The sequence below is a fragment of the Budorcas taxicolor genome, chromosome 18 (assembly GCF_023091745.1).
Source record: "Budorcas taxicolor isolate Tak-1 chromosome 18, Takin1.1, whole genome shotgun sequence".
Taxonomy (NCBI): Eukaryota; Metazoa; Chordata; class Mammalia; order Artiodactyla; family Bovidae; genus Budorcas; species Budorcas taxicolor.
Genome location: NC_068927.1, coordinates 52208004 through 52227278, shown reverse-complemented (window position 1 = coordinate 52227278; position 19275 = coordinate 52208004). Strand labels below are relative to the sequence as shown.

General features: G+C 55.3%; 1 protein-coding gene across 2 annotated transcripts; it reads right to left on the bottom strand.

Moving 5' to 3' along the window:
• Positions 1–593: 593 nt before the first annotated feature.
• Positions 594–7401, bottom strand: ERF (ETS2 repressor factor). Of its 2 annotated transcripts, none has more exons than XM_052655773.1 (4): positions 7277–7401; positions 2622–2856; positions 2120–2235; positions 594–2000 (listed from the first exon to the last, which is right to left on the bottom strand). In XM_052655773.1, exons 1-4 carry the CDS (start codon positions 7296–7298, stop codon positions 715–717), a joined length of 1659 nt encoding a protein of 552 aa, XP_052511733.1. In that variant the 5' UTR covers positions 7299–7401; the 3' UTR covers positions 594–714. The 2 variants fall into 2 exon arrangements, with proteins under 2 accessions (XP_052511733.1, XP_052511734.1); XM_052655774.1 differs by lacking the exon at positions 7277–7401 and adding an exon at positions 6145–6197.
• Positions 7402–19275: the final 11874 nt, after the last annotated feature.

Below are 19275 nucleotides of genomic sequence, written 5' to 3'. Positions count from 1 at the left end.
CACCCCGTTCCCCACCCGCCTGCCTATGGGGCAAGTCCTAGGAGCAGCTGGGGGGTGAAGGGGTTGGACTGGCACTGGGGTGGGGACCAGGAGAGGGATAGCAGGCACTTGTAGAGATTTGTGGCCTATGGGCGGCACCCCTCACCCTCCTCTGCCCCCAACCCCCCCCAACACGGAATTTTTGGTTCATCATAAAATGTCCCTCCCTCCTCTGCTGCAACCCTGTGGGGCTATGAGAAACCCAGGCACTCACGGCCCCTGGAGGGGCGGGGAAGGCAGGACTGGGGCTGAGGACAGCCGGGGATAGACAGGGAGAGAGGTACCAGAGGCAGAGGACAGGGAGGGAGACAGGCTTTACTTCCTAAACGATTGTGATAAAAAAGTTCCTGGGCTTTGAGGCCGGAGCCTCAGTTCAAATATAAATTCCCCAGAATGGAGGTGGCCCCCTTAACTCCCCCCTCCCTCCCACCCCCACCACTTTGCCCGGAGCTTAGAAACCCACAGGGAAAGGGGATGGCCCCCCACCCTGGGCACCCACCCTCCCTCACCATTAAAAAAAAAAAAATTAAAAGTTTTATACAAAACATGGGGGACAGGAAAGAGGAGGAGGCGGAGCGAGCCTAAAAAGCTGCCCTCACCTCCAGGTAATAGGGGGGTTAAGGCAGCAAAAGAGGCATGGGGGTGGGGGGAATGGGGGTCCCCTGCCCACAGCCCTCAGGAATCTCGATGCTCCAGAGAGAGCTGGGCTGTAGCGTGCTGGAGGTCAGAACTCACCCGCCTTGGGGTGAGGGGCCCCCCAGCCTCCCCAGGCCCCTCCCCACGCACCTTCTTGTCCTCACCCTCATCCTCAAGGCCCCCAGCAGGGCCCCCACCCCCTTCGAGGCGACAGTCTTCACTCCAGCGGCGTTTAAAGCGCAGCTTGAGAGGCATGCACTGGGCAACCCCGGGCACCTCGCCTGGGTCGGGCTTTGGGGGTGCAGGCGGCACACGAGGCGTCTTGAACACCTCCCCATCTTCTTCGTCCTCGTCGCTGATGTCAGTCACCTCCACCTCCTCCGACTCGCCTTCGGAGATCGGTTCCACCTTGATCTGCGGTGGCGGTGGCGGCGGTGGCGGGGCCAGCACCCCGGCACCCTCGGCCAGCCCGCCTGCACCGCCGAGGGCCAGGCCGCCGCCCTTATCAGCGCCCGCAGGGGCCTTCTCCCCAGCAGCCCGCTGCCGGCGTCCCAGGGGGGGCGGCTGGAGCTTAAACTTGAATGGAGAGGAGGAAGAGGAGGACGAGGCCGAGGAGGGGACCGGTGGGGTCTCGGGGGCCATGGGCGGCAGCGGGCACTTGTCGGGGCGCTGGGGCTGTGGCACCACTAGCCCGGGGTAGTGCAGGAAGGCGCGGGGGCTGAGGTGGTAGTTGTAGACGCTTTGGGTGTGGGCCTGCAGGTACCGTTTCATGTCCTCGGGGCTGAAGGAGAAGTGGGAGCCTCCCCCCGAGCCGCTGGGGCCCCCGCCACCACCGGGGTACATGGGGCTCAGCGTGGGGGATGGGGTGTAGGCCAGGTGGGTCGGGGTCATGGGCAGAGCCGGGGAGAGCTGCGGGGGCAGCAGGGAGCCAGGCCCGGCTAGAGGCGACACGGGGAAAGGGCTGAGGGGCTCAGGGCCACCCCGGGGCCGGGGGTAGACACGGAAGACACCAGGGTCATGGGGCAGGCGGGCCAGCGGGGGCCCACGAAAAGCACCCAGCTCCGGGGGGCCAGGCGGTCGGGCCCGGGGGTCCTCTCCCAGGGGCTCTTCGAGCTCTGACGTGCCATCACTACAGTCACTGACCGAGCCCCGGCCCAGGCGCCGGGCTACCACGGCCGAGAAGAGGGATGATGATGATGAAGAGCAGGCCGGCGGTGAGCGGGGGTCCTCGGTGGGAGACAGCACCTCGGAGGGCGTCGACGGAGGAAAGCGGAAGTGGCTGCCGCCTGTCGGCACTGGCGGGGCACTCTGGGGCACCGCACCCCCTGATGGGAGAGGGAAGATGTGATGTCAAGCCCCCACCACCACCCGCTCCGCCTCGCCTGGACATTCGGGTAGACCCTGCTCTCCCTCTAAGGCCGTACCCATCAGCCCTGGTACTCACCAGCCAAGCCCACGTCGATGAAAGGGTAATTAACCAGCACCAGTTTGTTGAAGTTGAACTTGTAGGTGAACCGTTTCCCCTTGGTCTTGTGCAGAATGCGTTTGTTGTAGTAATAGCTGGGGGTGCAGAAACACCGTTCACCAGAGGGTCAGTCACAGGGGACCCGAATCTAGAACCCAAACCTTGACCTGTATTAGTGCTGCTCGCAAAGGGTGACTGAGAAACGTGGGCCACATGGGAGGAATCAAGGTCCAGAGGGTGGGGACCAGTTCTCCCCTTAGTTCTGGGGCCAGACTACAGGCCACATCCATGACCACGTTCTCGCTTTGGTGTGACACGTGGGCTCAGAGGGGTTAGAACTTGGCCCGAGGTCACACAGCTACCATGTGGCACAGCCAGAAGTCAAACCCAGTGCCCACCCCCACGGGCCAGGGGGCTCCCAACTGGTGTGTTGGGTGGGGGGGGCTGTCCACGTCTGCCCCAGGGCCTCTGCCCTCCTCACCGCAGAGCCCGGCTCAGCTTGTCATAGTTCATCTGGGGCTTGCACTTGCGGACCCCCCAGAGCCGAGCCACCTCGTCGGGGTCCTTGATGACGAACTCCCCGTAGTCCCCCTGCCAGGCGATGACGCCCTGGTATTCCTCCTTCCGCAACAGCTCCAGGATAAAGTGCCACAGCTGGATCTGCCTGGAGCCGGGGGACGACTCCGGCTTGTAGGCCCAGTCCGGGAAGGCAAAGCCTGGGGACAGGAGGCAGGAGAGCGGCCCCGGGTCAGGGCGCCGCATCTGGGCCCTGGGGCCCATCCCAGGGTCCACCTCCTATCCCCGCCCTTACCATGGGGAAACCTGTCTCCCCTCTGCCAAGCCAAGACCTGGTTAGAGGGAGACAGTGCGTGTCTGTGTGTGTGAGGGGGGCTAGACAGGAGCTGGGGGGAGGGGAAGCTGGAGCCTGCTCCAGCGACACCGGGAGAAACAGGAAACCGTCGGCGGCGGGTCCCGGGGCCAGTGCCAGGGGGCCAGGCACCAGGCCAGGCCGGCGGGCAGGGCTGCCAGTGGGGGAGGGGCAGGAAGGGGCACACGTGGCCAGACGGGCTGGGGCTAGCCACCCCCAGCCCACCCTCACTCCCATTCAGGGTCAGTCATTACCACGCCCCTGCCCCCCCAACCTCCTCTGTTCCCCTCCTAGGAACATACACTGTCTCCCTCCCAAGACCTACCGGAGCCCTTACTCCCACCCTAGGCCCCCAAGAGGAGAAGGTTTTTTTTTTTTCTTAAAAGGACCAGGAGGGGTGCGGTGGCTGGTTGACGATGAGGTCAGCGCTTGCACACACAGAGGCTTCTGTCTTCCCTGGAGAGTGAAACCCAGACTGTCTGAGAAAGCGCCCCCCCATCAAGCCCGGGACCCTCTGTGCTGCACTGCCCTACCCAGACCCAGGCACATGGACCCAACCTGGCTGGAGGGCCTCAACACTGAACAGGCATCGCTCACTGCAACCCATTCCCCCTTCTGCCTTCTCATCTTCAGCTTTTTCCCTGCCCACCTACCTACCCACCCCCAGCATTAACCTTGGGTAGAGGTTGGTGGTGGGCTGGTATGTCCCTAGAGGGGGTGGGCAGCCTGAGTGGGGGGAGTTGGGGGGCTGCGGTTGTTGTCATTTCCCAAACCCCCGGGTAATCAGGGGCCATCAATAATTCAGCACAAGGCAGCCGGTAATGGAGGGGTGGGAGGAGGGAAAAGGGAGGAAGAGAAGAAGGGGGGAGGCAGGACAGGAACCCTGGTGCCACTAGAGGGAGAAGGCCAAGGTGGACAGCTAAGGATGGGCGGGTCCCCAAGTCCCAGTCAGGCTGCAAGGGCCAGCCTTCTTCCATGGCCCTGGCTCAAACCCCAGCTGAAGACGGCACCACCCCAACCTGAGGCAACATGGAATCTCCCTGAAAGCCCCCACCCAAGTCTGGAATCCAACAGGGGAGCCTTCCCGATGGGGACGCTGGGGATCAGCAGCTCCTGGTCCCAAAGGGACCACTCCCTCTAAATCAGAGCTGACTCTAAACCCTGACCCCTGGCCTTGGGCAGACTGAGATGGCCAGCATTCCCCACCTGGTCCCTGCCCCATTCAGAAATCCCAGCCTCCAGTCAGTCCCTCAGGGCTCCAGGGATACGACCACATGACCTCAGCTGGTCACAGACCCGGGGTCCTGTACCAGCAGTTCCTGCTCCATTCACAAGTGACAGCCCCTGACAGCACCTTCCACGGACCCCAACATCCACAGCCCCATCCCTCTCTTGGGAATCCAGGTGTTCACCCCTTGATCCTCACCCTGCTAGAGAACCAGGTCCAACAGTCTTGTTCAGGGCCCAGAGGCTCTTGGGAACCCAAGAGACCGCCTGCTTCATGTACCCGCCAACCTTCTCCAAAAAACTCCTGTCTCCCTTCATGGCACCAAGCTTCACGCCCCCGCCCCCACCCCCAACAAGCCCCAATCTGGCTCTTGGACTCGGGGTGGGGGCCGAAGCCCCTGAGACATCAGTCTAGGGTTGGGAGGGTGTACTGATTTCCACCCTCCCCCCAAAATTAAAGCCACCCTTCCCAGCCCACCCGCCCCAGCCTCCTTGTCCCGGTAACCAGGCAACGTGTGTGCAGCGACAGTCCTGGGAGCGGGGGAGCAGGAGGCTAAAAATAAACTTTGCAGAAGAGAAGGAGTGAGAGAGACTACATGCAACACAAAGGGAACTCAGAAGGGAGGTGGGGGGCTCTGGAAAGGCCTCAGGCTGCATTCTGGGGGTTGACCCAGGCCCCCTTAGTTAAGCCCCCTCCCTGAACAACCTTGCCCCGGGGCCAGGACCCTGGCTCCCACTCGTGGCAGGGACCCTCCGCATTCCCAGGCCAATCCCAAAGCCAGCTTTCCTCATCGGACACGGCATACATGAGGGCCTGTTCCCAGCTTTGGGGGGAGAAGGAAGACGGGGGGTGACGTCAGGGTGTCTCAATGGGGCTCTGTTCCCCAGGCTTTGGAGCCAGGAGCCAGGCACGGGCAAGGGGAGCATGTGTGAGTGTGTGTTGTGTATGAGTCCACGTGCTTAAAACAGGGAACCACCCGGCCTACACCAAGAAAGCCTGGGGATGCAGGACCTCTGGAGCACGGGGGGGTGGGGGACAGCGAGGCAGAGACAGAGCAGCTGACAGAAGAACTGAGGACATTGCCAGACAGGGTGGAGAAGAGGCAGCAGACAGGAAGGGCTGGGATGGCGGGGTCCCAGAAGACACACCTGGGTCCCACACAGGCGGGGTAGGGAATCTCCCAGACTGTGGAAACCTGGGGGTGGGGGGCGGGCGCGGGTTGCAGAATTCTCGCGCACCCCTCAAATTCACCTTAACTGCCCAAACTTTTTTCAAAAGGACTATGGGGGTCGGAAGGGAGGAGCAGTGGTAGAGGAAGAACACGCCGGCCTCCTGGGGGGCCCCACCACCTCCCCCACTCCAGGCAGCCCTCGGTGGCGCCAGGGCCGGGAAGAAAACAGGAAGTGGGAAACAGCCGCGGCAGAGGAGAGTGGGGCCGGGATAGAGGATCGGATGGAGGGGCGCGCAGCGGCCAGCCAGGAGGCAGATGGACCCATGGACCCATCGGGAGGCCAGAAGAGGCTCCCGCCCCTTCCCCCAGCCAGAGAACCCACACACGGCGCGGCCCCAAGACTGGGATGGGGGAGCGGCCCAGCCGGTCCCACCAGGCGAAGGCCCATAGCAGGGAGCGAAGACGAGGCGGGGTTGTCTAGGTCCCTCGGCCCCCTCCTCCGGCGAAGGGAGGCTCCGGCTGCCCCCGAGGCCCAGCGGCCCTGGAGCCTTTAGGAGCCAGAGAGTATGTGGGACGCACGTGACTGACCCTACTGCACTCCGAGCCCCTGCCCACACCCAGCCCCCTCCTCGGCCCCCAATCCCCAGGCGCCCGAGCCCTGCTCGGAGCCCTTTAAGAGCCGCCCCCACCCGCCCAGCGAGGGGGGGCGGGGTGGGTGGGCCGGTCGGGGCACACACCCGCACACAGGAGCCGTAGCCGCGGCCGCCGCCGGGGGAAGGAAACAAGTTTGAACAGCGGCGCCCGGCCCCCTTCCCCCTCCCCCGTCCCCGCCCCGGGCCGGATTCCGACGGGGCAGACGGGCAGGGGGCGGCTGGGACCCCTCCCCCAGCGCGCCCGGGCGCAAAGTCCAGGCTGGGAGAGCCCGGGGGCGGCGGGGGAGGGGAAGGGGGAAAGTCCGAGTGGGGGGGGGGGTTAATCCTGCTGCCCCCCGCCCGCCGACCGAAGGGGGGGAGGGGAACCTTGGTCCCTTAAGGAGGAGCAAGTTGGCGGGGAAGAGGGGGGCGGAGGGAAGAGACGGCCGGTTGAAAGAGAAGAGCTGGATGAGGGAGGGGGAACGGGGGGGGGGGGAGCCTCCGCGTCCCCCCCACCTTCCCCACCCTCCTCAACCCCAGGTCCCCGGCGGCGAGGGAGGAGGGTTCCCAGGTCTCTCCGGAGCGACCTTAAAGCCGCGCGTTCTAAGGTCGGAAACAAAAAGTTCCTTTTTCGAACGTTCGGGCTGCGCTTTGGAACTTTGCGACTCGGCGCGGGCGGGGGAGCGAGGAGCCGGCGGAGACGGGCGGGGGAGGGGCGGCGCAGCCCGGACCCCGAGTCCCGGGCTCCCCACTCACGCCCTCCTCCTAGAGGCCATCCCATATCCCCCTCTAAGCCGGTGCGGGGCACGCACCGCGGTGAAGGTCACGGGCCGGACCGTGCAGCGCGGAACCGGGAATAGCGGGCCCTGTGGACAGCGCCCCCCCACACACACCCCGCACACGTCCCGGCCCCCGGAGTGCAACGTGACAGAGCGGCTGGGAGGAACCCAGCCACCCCCGTGATCCCGGGTGTCAGGGAGAGCCCAGGTTTTGGGGTCCAGGCAGGGAAAGAACCAGGACTCGCAGCACCCAACCACTGCGCCCAGAACCAGGAATTGGGGGCCCGGTGCACACCCCCGCTCGCACCGCAAGAAGCAACAGGTCTCGAGTGCTTGGGGGGTCCCCCGCAACTGGGGAACACTCGGGCTCCCCCAGAACCCTTCAGCCCCCCCAAAGTTTCTCCGCCTGGTTTCCCGGGGCAACAAGTCTCCCCCACACGTGCTGCCCCCGCCCCCACCTGTGTCCGCCGGGGTCTTCATGCTGGGGGGCCCGGGGCTAGGCGCCCCGACTCCGGGCCGCAGCTCCCAGCGCCCGCGCTGCCCCGTCCCGTCCCGAGCACGTCGGGCCGCCCTCGCCGATTCACCCGGCCTCGCCTCTCAGAGCCTCTCCCCTCCCCGCCGCCGCCTCCCGGGTTAATATCGCACTCCGGGGCCGGGACGCCCACGCCCCCCGGCCGGCGACGTCACCGCCGCGTCGCCATGGAGACACTGTGCCCGCCCCCTCCCAGCGCACTCACACAGACACACACAGGCACACATACACACGCGCGCGCAAGCACACACATACACACACACACACTCGCCGGCGCGCTGCCACTGAGGACCGGCCGGCGCTAGGCTTAAAGGGGCCGCGCGACGGGGGAGGAGAGAAGGAGGGGCTGGGATAGGATGGGGTCCTGGGGGTCATGACCTTTCTCTGAGGCTCCAAGTCTGAAGATAACTTTTAAGTCCTCAGGATCCGCGACTTGCCGCCCCTCCTCCTCCTCTCCTGCCCACTGCGGGGTCCACATTTTCTTTGGAAGCCTGTAAGAGGGGTTGGGGGATACCTTATGATGAGTGTCAGAAACTTTTGTGAGGAATATGGACCTTTTCGGAAGAGGCAGAACCTTCTCTGCAGGAGGCCGGGGGTGGGGGGACGGGGCGGGGGGGGGGGGGGGCGTCGGGTCAAGACCTCAGGGGATGATCCAGACCACATTTCCCAGGCTGGCCTTACCATGCGCACCCCCTCCAACCCTGAGCCTGACTGGGGGCAGCTGTCCAGGGGTGGGGTGGAATGGGTGGGAAGCATTTCCCAGTGTCGGAAATGGGGAGGCGGCTGCCTCCTCCGCTCCTCCAGGGATAGGGTCTTGGCCTTCCAGATAGCCCCAGTCCCATCTGGGGAGGAAGTGACCAGAGAGAAAGCACGCAAGAGCCGCCCCCCCATCTGCGACTGCAGCTGTCTTGGGAACACGGCTGGCGCCGGAGGTACCCCCACTTCCACCGCCAGGGCAGGGGGGTTCCGGGGGTGGAGCCAGGATGCGAGGGGGTGACCAAAGTCTGAACAAATGTGCTCCCCAGGGACACTAAGGGGTCGCCAGGAGAGAGGAAGGCAGGGCTTAAGGATGAAGGCCAGTGCGTAGGGATGTGTTAAGTCTGTTCTCTGCAGCTGGGAGGAATGGATGGAGCCTGAGGCTTTGGGAAACAGGAAATCAGCAATGATCAGATGGCCAACGGTAGAGGGCAAATAGCAGTTATATTCACAGGCTGATCCTGGAAACAATCTCAGAAAAGACTATGAGGTACCAAAAGAGAGGAAAGGGGGTTGGGGAGCAGATGCTCAGAGAGAGTGAAACCAAGATAGGGAGAAGTGAATAAAGAGGAAAGGCCTGAAGGGTTAGGTTCTGGGTGCTTAGGGCTTCAAGCCCACCCTCCTTTGGTGGGTTCCTAGAGGCCTTAGGGCAGTCCCTAAGCAGTGCCTCACAAGTCTCAGGCCTCTTCCTCGGGGAGACCAGGGCCTCCCAGGAAGCATCACCCCCTTGGGGAATTATGTAACCTTGCCTATGGACAGTGCAGCTCCCCCACGGATATTGTAACCCTCTGGGAGCAGTGTGGTCCAGCAATAATAACCATCATCATTGTTATCATAACAGCTCCCGAATTGCTAACGCTCATGATGTGCCAGGCGCTGGGCCAAGCGTTGTCGGGACATCTTCTCACTGAAGCCTCACAAAACCCCAAAGAAGGGAATTCCTATTGTTAGCCCCATTTACAGATTAATGAAGCAAGGCTCAGAAACTGTCAGAGCCAGGATTCAAATCCAGTCTATCCAATTCAAAATCACCACCCTTAACCAGTATAGTTTATTATGTCTTTTACTGCCCCACCCCTCAGAAAAAGATAATGCCAAGTTTAAAAGATAATAGATCCAAACTACAGCCTCAGAGACCTCTATACTCCCACCAGAGGACGGAGACCAGGGTGGCAACCCAAACTGCTATTTCCTGTATGTGAGAGAGATTGTATAGAGCAAGTGAATTGATCTTTTTAAGCCTCAGCTTCATCATCTGTAAAATGGGGGTATTAATGATTAGGTTATTATGAGAAATCAGAGATTTGAGATAAGTAGGCAATAAATACTGGTGATAATTAGCAGAAGTGAGCAGCATAACCTGTAGACAATGTAAGCCTAGAGAGTCCAACTGTAGGCAGCAAACACACAAGCATGGACAGTGAAATTGCCTGTTAATGGCAGAATTCTACCCTGACTCAGCTGGATAATTCAATCCCACAATTTCTGTGAAACACAGTCATGGATGGTGGGCGTGCCTCAGGGGAGACTTTCAACCATCCACAGAGAATGGGAACCGCTGATGAAAATGACATGTCCACAGATATTATAACACGACTGCACCATGGAAGTGTGGACTGTGTTGGATAGTTCAGTTGCCTTGTGAACACTGGAAACCACCTCCAGGAATGGTGAGCCCCACAATTACTGTGTGAAACACCCAGAGGTTGTGAACTTGTGATGAGAGCTCTCACTGCTGGTCAATCCTTGAAGACATACTATGCAACCAAGACCATGTGAACTCCAGTGGACAAGGATCCAACCCCTCCCCCGACTCTCCCCAGAAAGCCTTCACAAATGCCCCTGAGGCTGGGAAAAAGCACAGCCTCTCCCAGACCTCAGAGGTGCCCGGGATGAACAGGGTAACGCTCCGTGGAGAAAACACCTCTGTCTGGACAGTGAGGAGACACCCCACTCCCGTGGACCTAGTAGTTCCTGTTCCACTTTACTGTCCTGACGCAGATAAAACAGTTATCCTGTTGTTGTCAGGCAAAGGCATGGACAGAAGCTACAGAACCTACCCCTACAGAAGTCACAACCCTTCACAGAGTCACGCCTGGAAAGGAGACCATGTGGATGATAAAAATCATAATCATCGCCCACCCATCGCCCCTATGAACAGTGACGAACCACCACTACTCTGTGAACATTGCCATTCCCTTAGAAATAGCGGGCCCCACCCACACTGTTTAGAGCAGCGGTCCCCAACCTTTTTGGCACCAGGGACGGGTTTCATGAAAGACAATTTTTTCCATGGATGAGGGAGAGGGGGATGGTTTCGGAATGATTAAAGCGTATTACATTTATTGGGCACTTTTTTCTGTGATTATTACATCAGCTTCTAGATCATCAGGCATTAGACGGATCCCAGAGGTAGGAGACCCCTGATTTAGAGAGTGAAGCCACCTAAACTGTGTAGCCATTGCCAGACAGAAAATGTAACCCCATTAGATTATCACCCATGCTGGTCTCTCTGATTTGAAATGCTGAAGGACTCGAGGACTCAGTCCTAGGTCCTCTTCTCTTCTCCATCTACACACATTCCTTTGACAATCTCCACCAGGCCCATGGTTTTATACACTATATACTATGCTGATTACACCCAAATTTCTGTCTCCATCTCAGGACTCTACCCCAAACTCCAGTCTCACACATTGAACCACCTCATCGGTATCTCCATTTAGATTTCTCAAGTTTTCCAAGTAAAAAAGATCTCTTAGAGCACCCCCACGGAGAAGGCAATGGCACCCCACTCCAGTACTCTTGGCTGGAAAAGCCCATGGACAGAGGAACCTGGTGGGCTACAGTCCGTGGATTGCTAAGAGTCGTACCTGACTGAGCAACTTCACTTTCAGGTTTCACTTTCATGCATTGGAGAAGGAAATGGCAACCCACTCCAGTGTTCTTGCCTGGAGAATCCCAGGGACGGGGGAGACTGGTGGGCTGCCGTCTATGTGGTCGCACAGAGTCAGACACGACTGAAGCGACTTAGCAGTAGCAGCAGAGCACCCCCAAAGTGACCTCACCCCCAATCTTCCCCATCCCTGGAAATTGCAGCACCGTTTTCCTGGTTGCACAGGTAGAATACCTCGGGGTCATCCTTGACTCCTTTCTCTTCTCTGACATCCAGTCTGAAGGGAACTCCTCCCATCAGGTCTTCCTTCAGCTTTTTCAGACTCAGTCACCCTCCCCCCACACACATCCCCCACCATCCCCCTGGTCTGGTGACTCCTCACTGGTCTCTCTGCTGCCTCATCCCCATAGTCTGTGCTCCACTGGCAGGTAGAAGTGCTCCAGTCAACCAAATGACATCCCTTCACTGCCCCAAACCCTCCATCAGCCCCTCCACTCCCTGGGAGGCTTTAACAACTCCTTGCCTGCAATGCCCTTTTCCCCTCCTGACCTCACTTCCCACCTTCCCCACTTCATTTTTCCTCCAAGTGAGCTCCAGCCTCTTTGCTATTTCTTGAATTTGCCAGGTATATTCCTCCCTCGGGGATTTTGCCCATGCTCTTCTATCTGCTTTGAGGGCTCTTCCACCAGAAGTCTGCATAGCTCTGTCCCTCATTCCCTTCAGGTTTCTACGCCAAAACCACCTTCTCAAGAGTTCCCTGGTGGTCCAGTGTTTAGGACTCTGAGCTTTCACTGCTGAGGGCGAGTCAGGGAACTAAGATCCTGCAACTCGCACAGCATGGCCAAAAATTTTAAAATAAAACTAAAAATATTAAAAAACAAACACCATCTTCCCGGTACTAGGCCTGACCACTACATAGATATACATACATAACTATCTGTGTGTGTGCACTCAGCTGTGTCCGACTCTGCGACCCCATGGACTGTGGCCCACCAAGCTCCTCTGTCCATGGGATTTTTCCAGGCAAGAACACTGAAGTGGGTTGCCACTTCCTACTCCGGAGGATCTTCCTGACCCAGGCATTGAATCTGCACCTCTTGCATCTCCTGCACTAGCAGACAGATTCTTTACCACTAGCGCCCCCTGGGAAACCCAGATATATACCTATATGTATGTCTATATGCTTTGGCCACACTGTGTGGCATGGAGATCTCAGTTGTCCCACAAGGGATTGAACCCACTCCCCTTGCACTGGAAGCATGGATTCTCAACCACTAAGCTGCCAGGGAAGTCCCTGACCACTATTATATTGGAGGCCCCTTCCCAGACCCTGTGGGTTCCTTTTATTTTTTTGCTGTACCATCCGGTATGTGAGATCTTATTTCCCCCACCAGGGATCAACGCGCACCCCCCGCACGGGAAGCACAAAGTCTTAAGCCAGTGCCTAGACCAAGGTCCGTCATAGAGCTGTTGTTCAGTTGCCAAATCATGTCCAGCTCTTTCCGACCTCATAGACTATAGCAGGTCAGGCTCCTCTGTCCTCCACTGTGTCCTGGAGTTTGCTTAAATTCATGTCCATTGAGTCGGTGATGCTGTCTAACCATCTCATCCTCTGTCATCCCCTTCTCCTTTTGCCTTCAATCTTTCCCAGCATCAGGGTCTTTTCGAGCGAGTCAGCTCTTCGCATCAGCTGGCCAAAGTGTTAGAGCTCCAGCTTCAGCATCAGTCCTTCCAATGAATATTCAGAATTGATTTCCTTTAGAATGGACTGGTTTGATCTCCTTGCTGTCCAAGGGACTCTCAAGAGTCTCCTCCAACACCACAATTCAAAAGCATCAAATCTTTGGTGCTCAGCCTTCTTTATGATCCAACTCTCACATGTGTACATGACTATTGGAAAAATCATAGCTTTAACTGTACAGACTTTTGTCGGCGAAGTGATGTCTCTGCTTTTTAATACATTGTCTTGGCTTGTCATAGCTTTCCTTCCAAGGAGTAAGCATCTGTTAATTTCATGGCTGTGGTCACCGTTAAAGAGTAGGCTGTAGCCATAGAGTAGGCTGGTAATATGTACTTGCTGAAGTGAACTGAGTCCGAAAACAGATGGGATAAGGTGACAGTCAGAACCCATACAGAGTGTCTGCGACGGATGTAAAGCACATATACAGTATGACTGTTGCGTAGACAGTGTAGAGCCCCAATAAACATTGTAATGCTCAAAAACAGTATGAACTCCAGTTTAAACAGCATGACCCTTGTTAGCCTTGTCCAGATATGCTCACCTTCATAAAGTGATCCGAACTCCATTCGAACAACTCCATCCAAACTTTGTAAACCGGGTGGATCCATATAGCAGGGCAACCTACATAAATGGTATAAACCCCACGGAGACAGTGTAACCCTCATAAACAGTGTGAGCCCCGTACAGATGGTAAGGAAACAAATAAACCAGGTGTACTGCGTACAAATGACTTGTTCCCTCTTCAGTGTGCGCTGCCACAGAGGCAGCATCACCTGCTTAACATGGTGTGAATTCCTCTAGCAGTAGGGTCAGTTCCCACCCCGGGGTAAACCTCACATGTATGGTGCAGGTAAGCATGTAGACAGGGTCACCTCAAGCAGCAGAAGGAGTCTTCATGTGAACAGTGTGACCCCATAGTATGGCCTCAGGCAGTGTAACCTACCACGTGTCCCCATGTGGAAAATGCCACGGCTCAGGCGAACCACTCTGTGGACAGTGTAGCCTCAACCCTGCTGGCTCAGATGGTAAAGAATGTGCCTGCAATGCAGGAGACCCGGGTTCCATCCCTGGGCCGGGAAGATCCCCTGGAGAAGGGAATGGCTGCCCATTCCAGTATTCTTGCTTGGAAAATCCCAAGGACAGAGGAACCCAGTGGGGAGCCCATGGGGTGGCAAAGAATCAGACATGACTGAGTGACTAACACACAACCAACAGGTGCAGTAAACACCAATGTCACTGTCGGGTTTTTAAAACATATTTATGTGTTTGGCTCTGCAGGGTCTTAGTTGTAGCCTGTGGAATCTTTGATCTTCGTTGAAGTATGTGAGATCTTTAGTTGCAGCATGCAGGATCTAGTTCCCCGGCCAGGGACTGAGTATGGTCCCCTGCCCTGGGAGCACCAAATCCTAGCCACTGAACCACCAGGGAAGTCCCGTCACTGTCAGTCTTACCAAGTCATAGATAATGTAACCCTCTCCCACAGACAGGTGGAAACTCACTATTCCATTCAAACCCTCTGGGCTCAAATAGAGGTGGCCGAATACATCTGGCAAATAAGATATAAGACATATGGATAGAGTGGGGCTTCCACAAAAGCTGTTAAAAGACTCAGTGTCAACCCCCTACACCCCATATCCCTGCTTGGAATTTGGAGCCAATGGCAAGAGCTTCAGCAGGCACTGAGGTAGAAGAACTAAGTGTGACTGAAAAGACAGCAAGGTGATTCTATCTCTTCAGAGGAAAGAGAAAAACACCTCTCTATTTTGTTTAAGCCACTGTTGTTTGGATTTCTATTGCTTGTGTCTGGACTTAAATCTAACCGATAATAGTTCTTTTTAAAAAATTCAATAAAGTTGAAAGACGATTAACATTTAAAAACCCCTCTGGGCTTTCGTAATTTTCATGTGTGTGCGCATGCGCTCAGTTGCTCAGTCACGTCTGACTCTTTGTGATCCCGATGGACTATAGCCGCCAGGTTCCTCTGTCCATGGGATTCTCCAGGCAAGGATATTGGAATTGCCATTTCCTCTTCCAGGGGATCTTCCCAACTTAGGGATCGAACCCATGTCTCTTGCATCTCCTGCATTGACAGGTGGATTCTTTACACCTGCACCCCCTTGGAAGCCTGTGTAATTTTCATACAACTTCACATATCCTCCCAAGCCTGAAAGTCTTAACTCTCCAGTAAAATTTACCCAACTCCCCTTCAACACAAGGTGTTATGACTTGTGTTGACAGTATGACTCCCTAAGGTGTGGTGTAACCCATCACCGAGAATAGGCCCCAAATAAAGGCCAAGAAATGATGAATTCTTTACAAAATTTTTTATTTGGCTGCACCAGTCTCAGTTGCAGTACGTGGGATCTTTTTTTAGTTGTAGCACGTGGAATCTTTAGGGGCAGGATGCACATGTGGGATCTAGTTCCCAGATCAGGGATTGAACACTGGGCCCCCTGCACTGGGAGCATGGAGTCTTAGCCACTGAACCAGCAGGGAATTCCTGAAAAGCAGGGACTCCCAGAGTCTAGTGCAGGACAGAGCACATAAAAAATCACTGCTCCCATTTACTGAGCACTTATTATACGCAAGGCCCTAGACTCACCATCTCGTTTCATCCTCAGCTCAACCTAATGAGATAGATACTTGAATGATGCCCATTTTTCAGATTAGGAGAGTGAGACTTGAGAGAGGTTCCAGGCCCAAGGCTACACAGCTAAAAATCGTTACAAAGGGACCTCAAGCACTACACCATAACGCCTCCTGATGGATTGATAAATGCCCCTCAGATACACTGCACTCTGGAATTCTTTCAGAAAGCACTACCACAGCACCCCCACAACACACACAAACTATGGACAAAGTTACCAGTAAGGCTGTGACAACATAAACTCTTCAGGTGGTGACAAGTTCCTTCTGAATACTACTACTCACCACAGTAGTTAATATGTTTAAAATTAATTAATTTATGTTTGGTTGTGCTGGGTCTTCATTGCTGTGCACAGGCTTTCTCCAGTTGCTGTGAGCAGGGGCTACTCTTCCGTGTGAAGTACAGGCTTCTCACTGTGGTGGCTTCTCTTGTGGTGGCGAAGCACAGGTTCTAAGCCCACGGGCTTCAGGAGAGGCAGCACATGGCTCAATAGCTGTGGCACTCCACAGCCTGCGGAATCTCCCAGCAGATGAAATCTTCCCTGACCAGGGATTGATTCCATGTCCCCTGCAATGGCAGGTGGATTCTTAGCCACTGCACCACCAGGGAAGTCTAATACTTGACATTTCTGAGGATTTACCCTCAAAAGACATGAGGAGACAAAAAAATACTTGACACATCCTTTTTTTAAAAAAATATTTATTTATTTGGCTATGTCAGGTTTTAGTTTCAGCTTTGCACATCTTAATTCTTTACATTTTTGTAGCAACCCTATGCCATAGGATTGAAAAAAAAATTATCCTGTAACAGATGTAGCCACTGAGGCACAAGGGATTCATGACTTGCCCAAGGTCATACAGCTGGGAAGAAGCCCAGCTCAGTTCCACCCTGAGCAACCTGGCTAACCCTGTGTTATCCCACTTCCTGTAGCACCACTTCCCCCAGCTCCACATGACAGTGGAATTTTGATGAACTGTGTAACTAAGTTAACGACATTTTACGTAATTCTTCCAGGGACATGTGAAATAGGCCTTGGACTGTGTGAACTGTCACAGACGGGTCTCCTCTATGCATGGTGTAACTAGAATAAGCAGTGGGGGGTTCCTCTGTGGACATTAAAAACACACCACATTCAGAGACAATCTTGAACAGACAGTTGATGTTGTTAAGCAGTCGCTGAGTCCTGTCCAACTCTTTGTGACCCCATGGACTGTAGCCCACCAGGCTCCTCCGTTCGCGGAATTTTCCCAGCAAGAATACTGGAGTGGATTGTCATTTCCTTCCTTCTTTCCAGGGGATCTTCCTGACCCAGGGATGGAATGTTCGTCTCCTGCAAGTGGGTTGGTTCTTCACCACTGAGCCACCTGGGAAGCCTGGGCAGGAGAGAACCCCTGTCACTGTAGCATTATGCTCCCTAGGCAGGGTGAATTTCTTTGTGGAGACTGCAGAGCTCATTGAGTCTAATTCTCCCTCATGCCTGATACAGATTGACTGTGGAGCATGAAACACCATCCCAATCAATGGAAATCCTCCCCTCCCCAACACCACGTAAGCTCCCAATGGGCTATGTAAACTTTGGCCCAATATGCACCTCCCCATGGACAGTATACTTAATCTCTTTCATATCTGTGACAAAGTTAACACAGACAGTGAACATCACTAAGCATGGGGAACTTTCTGTGGCTGCTGTGAACACCTGTGGGACAGCATGAACCATTTTCCAAGGGTCTACCTAAATGCACTGTGGGAACTCTCTGATGAATGTAAGTTTGTTCAGACCCACCCATACTCAGCTATGCAGATGACACCACCCTTTAGGCAGAAAGTGAAGAAGAACTAAAGAGCCTCTTGAAAGTGAAAAGAGGAGAGTGAAAAAGTTGGCTTAAAGCTCAACATTCAGAAAACTAAGATCATTGCATCTGGTCCCATCACTTCATGGCAAATAGATGGGGAAACAGTGGAAACAATGGCTGACTTTATTTTTCTGGGCTCCAAAATCACTGCAGATGGTGATTGCAGCTATGAAATTAAAAGACGATTACTCCTTGGAATGAAAGTTATGACCAAGCTAGATAGCATATTAAAAAGCAGAGACATTACTTTGTCAACAAAGGTCCATCTACTCAAGGCTATGGTTTTTCCAGTGGTCATGTATGGATGTGAGAGTTGGACTATAAAGAAAGCTGAGTGCCGAAGAATTGAAGCTTTTGAACTGTGGTGTTGGAGAAGACTCTTGAGAGTCCCTTGGACTGCAAGGAGATCCAACCAGTCTATCCTAAAGGAGATCAGCCCTGGGTGTTCATTGGAAGGACTAATGTTGAAGCTGAAACTCCAGTACTTTTGGCCACCTGATGTGAAGAGTTGACTCATTTGAAAAGACCCTGATGCTGGGAAAGATTTGAGGGCATGAGGAGAAGGGGACAACAGAGGATGAGATGGTTGAATGGCATCACCGACTCAATGGACATGGGTTTGGGTGGACTCTGGGAGTTGGTGATGGACAAGGAAGCCTGGCATGCTGCGGTTCATGGCGTTGCAAAGAGTCGGACGTGACTGAGCAACTGAACTGAGCTAATGTCTACCCTATGGGCATAGTATAAACAGCTCTGTAAAATTTCCCTCAACTCAGGGCCCACTCAATCTGGGCCAACTCAGTATGGGCCCACTCAATATGGAAGTGCAAACTCTCTTTTAGAATAATATTAAAATAGCAGTAATAATATGACAGTATAAGGTAGTATAAGTCATAACATAATATAGTGTGTTCAGTTGCTAACCTGCCTCTGACTCTTTGCAGCCCCATGGACTGTAGCCCGCCAGCCTCCTCTGTTCATGGGATATTCCGAGAATACTGGAGTGTGTTGCCATTCCCTTCTCCAGGGGATCTTCCTGACCCAGGGACTGAACTCATATCTCCTGCATTGGCAGGCGGACTCTTTACCACTGAGCCAGCTGGGAAACCCTGTAATATAATAGCATAAGAAATAGTGTAAGATTCTTTCCCAGTGTGAACTTCTTGCAGGCAGTGAAATTTCTGCCACTCTCAAGGGAAATCTGTGGACAGCTGATAATGTGAATCTCATGGATAATGTCAATCTCCTTCATACTCAGTGAATCCCACTGGACAACTGAGATTTCCCTATAACTCAAAGTGAACTGACCATGTCACAATATACTCTCTCACTTGTAGTGTGAATGTTATAGGCATACGGCCCTGCAATAGTCTGGGTGCATTTTCTTCATATGTGGTGTGAACCCCGTATCTGGGCAGCAGGAATCTACTACCAACAGGGCATATCCTTCTCCTCCCAACCCCAGTGTGATCCCTCCCCCCAGCAGGTGTGAACACCTACAAAGTGTAAGCTCTTCACGGAAGGCAGTGATGCTCCATGAAGGGCTGTATTTCCCCATCTCAAGCCTTCCTCTCACCCCACGCCCAGGGGCGCTATCAGAAAACTGAGCGGCCCTAAATGTCAAAGTCTTGGGGAAGGTGGCCTGTCCCCAGGGTCACCAAGCCCCAGGCCACGCGCGGGGACAACTCCGTAGCGCGCGCCACCACACAAGCGCTAGTTCTCTACCCTCCCGATGGCAACAGGGCTTTCCGCGGGGCCGCGCCAGACTTTCTGAGACTGTTGATTGGTTGTAGTCGCGGCCACCCGGCAGCCAATCAAACGGGGGAAAGGTGACATCACTTATGCTCCTTCCCTCCCCCCCCAAACTTCCCTACTCCCAGCTACCGGCAGCAACAACCACATGGGGGAGGGGTAAGAGAGTAGAACCCGGTGAGGTCATTGCACCGCCCCTACCGCTGCTGATTGGGTACGGGGCTCGAGGGTGGCGGTTGGCTGCTCCTCGCACCTCCCCCTTGAGCCGCTACCGCCGCCACTG

Coding starts and splice junctions, on each gene's coding strand:
- ERF (XM_052655773.1), bottom strand. CDS start 7,298: ATGAAGACCCCGGCGGACACAG. Junction 2,857..7,276: donor GAAGACCCCGGCGGACACAG/GTGGGGGCGGGG, acceptor TCCTGTCCCCAG/GCTTTGCCTTCCCGGACTGG. Junction 2,236..2,621: donor AAGCTGAGCCGGGCTCTGCG/GTGAGGAGGGCA, acceptor CTGCACCCCCAG/CTATTACTACAACAAACGCA.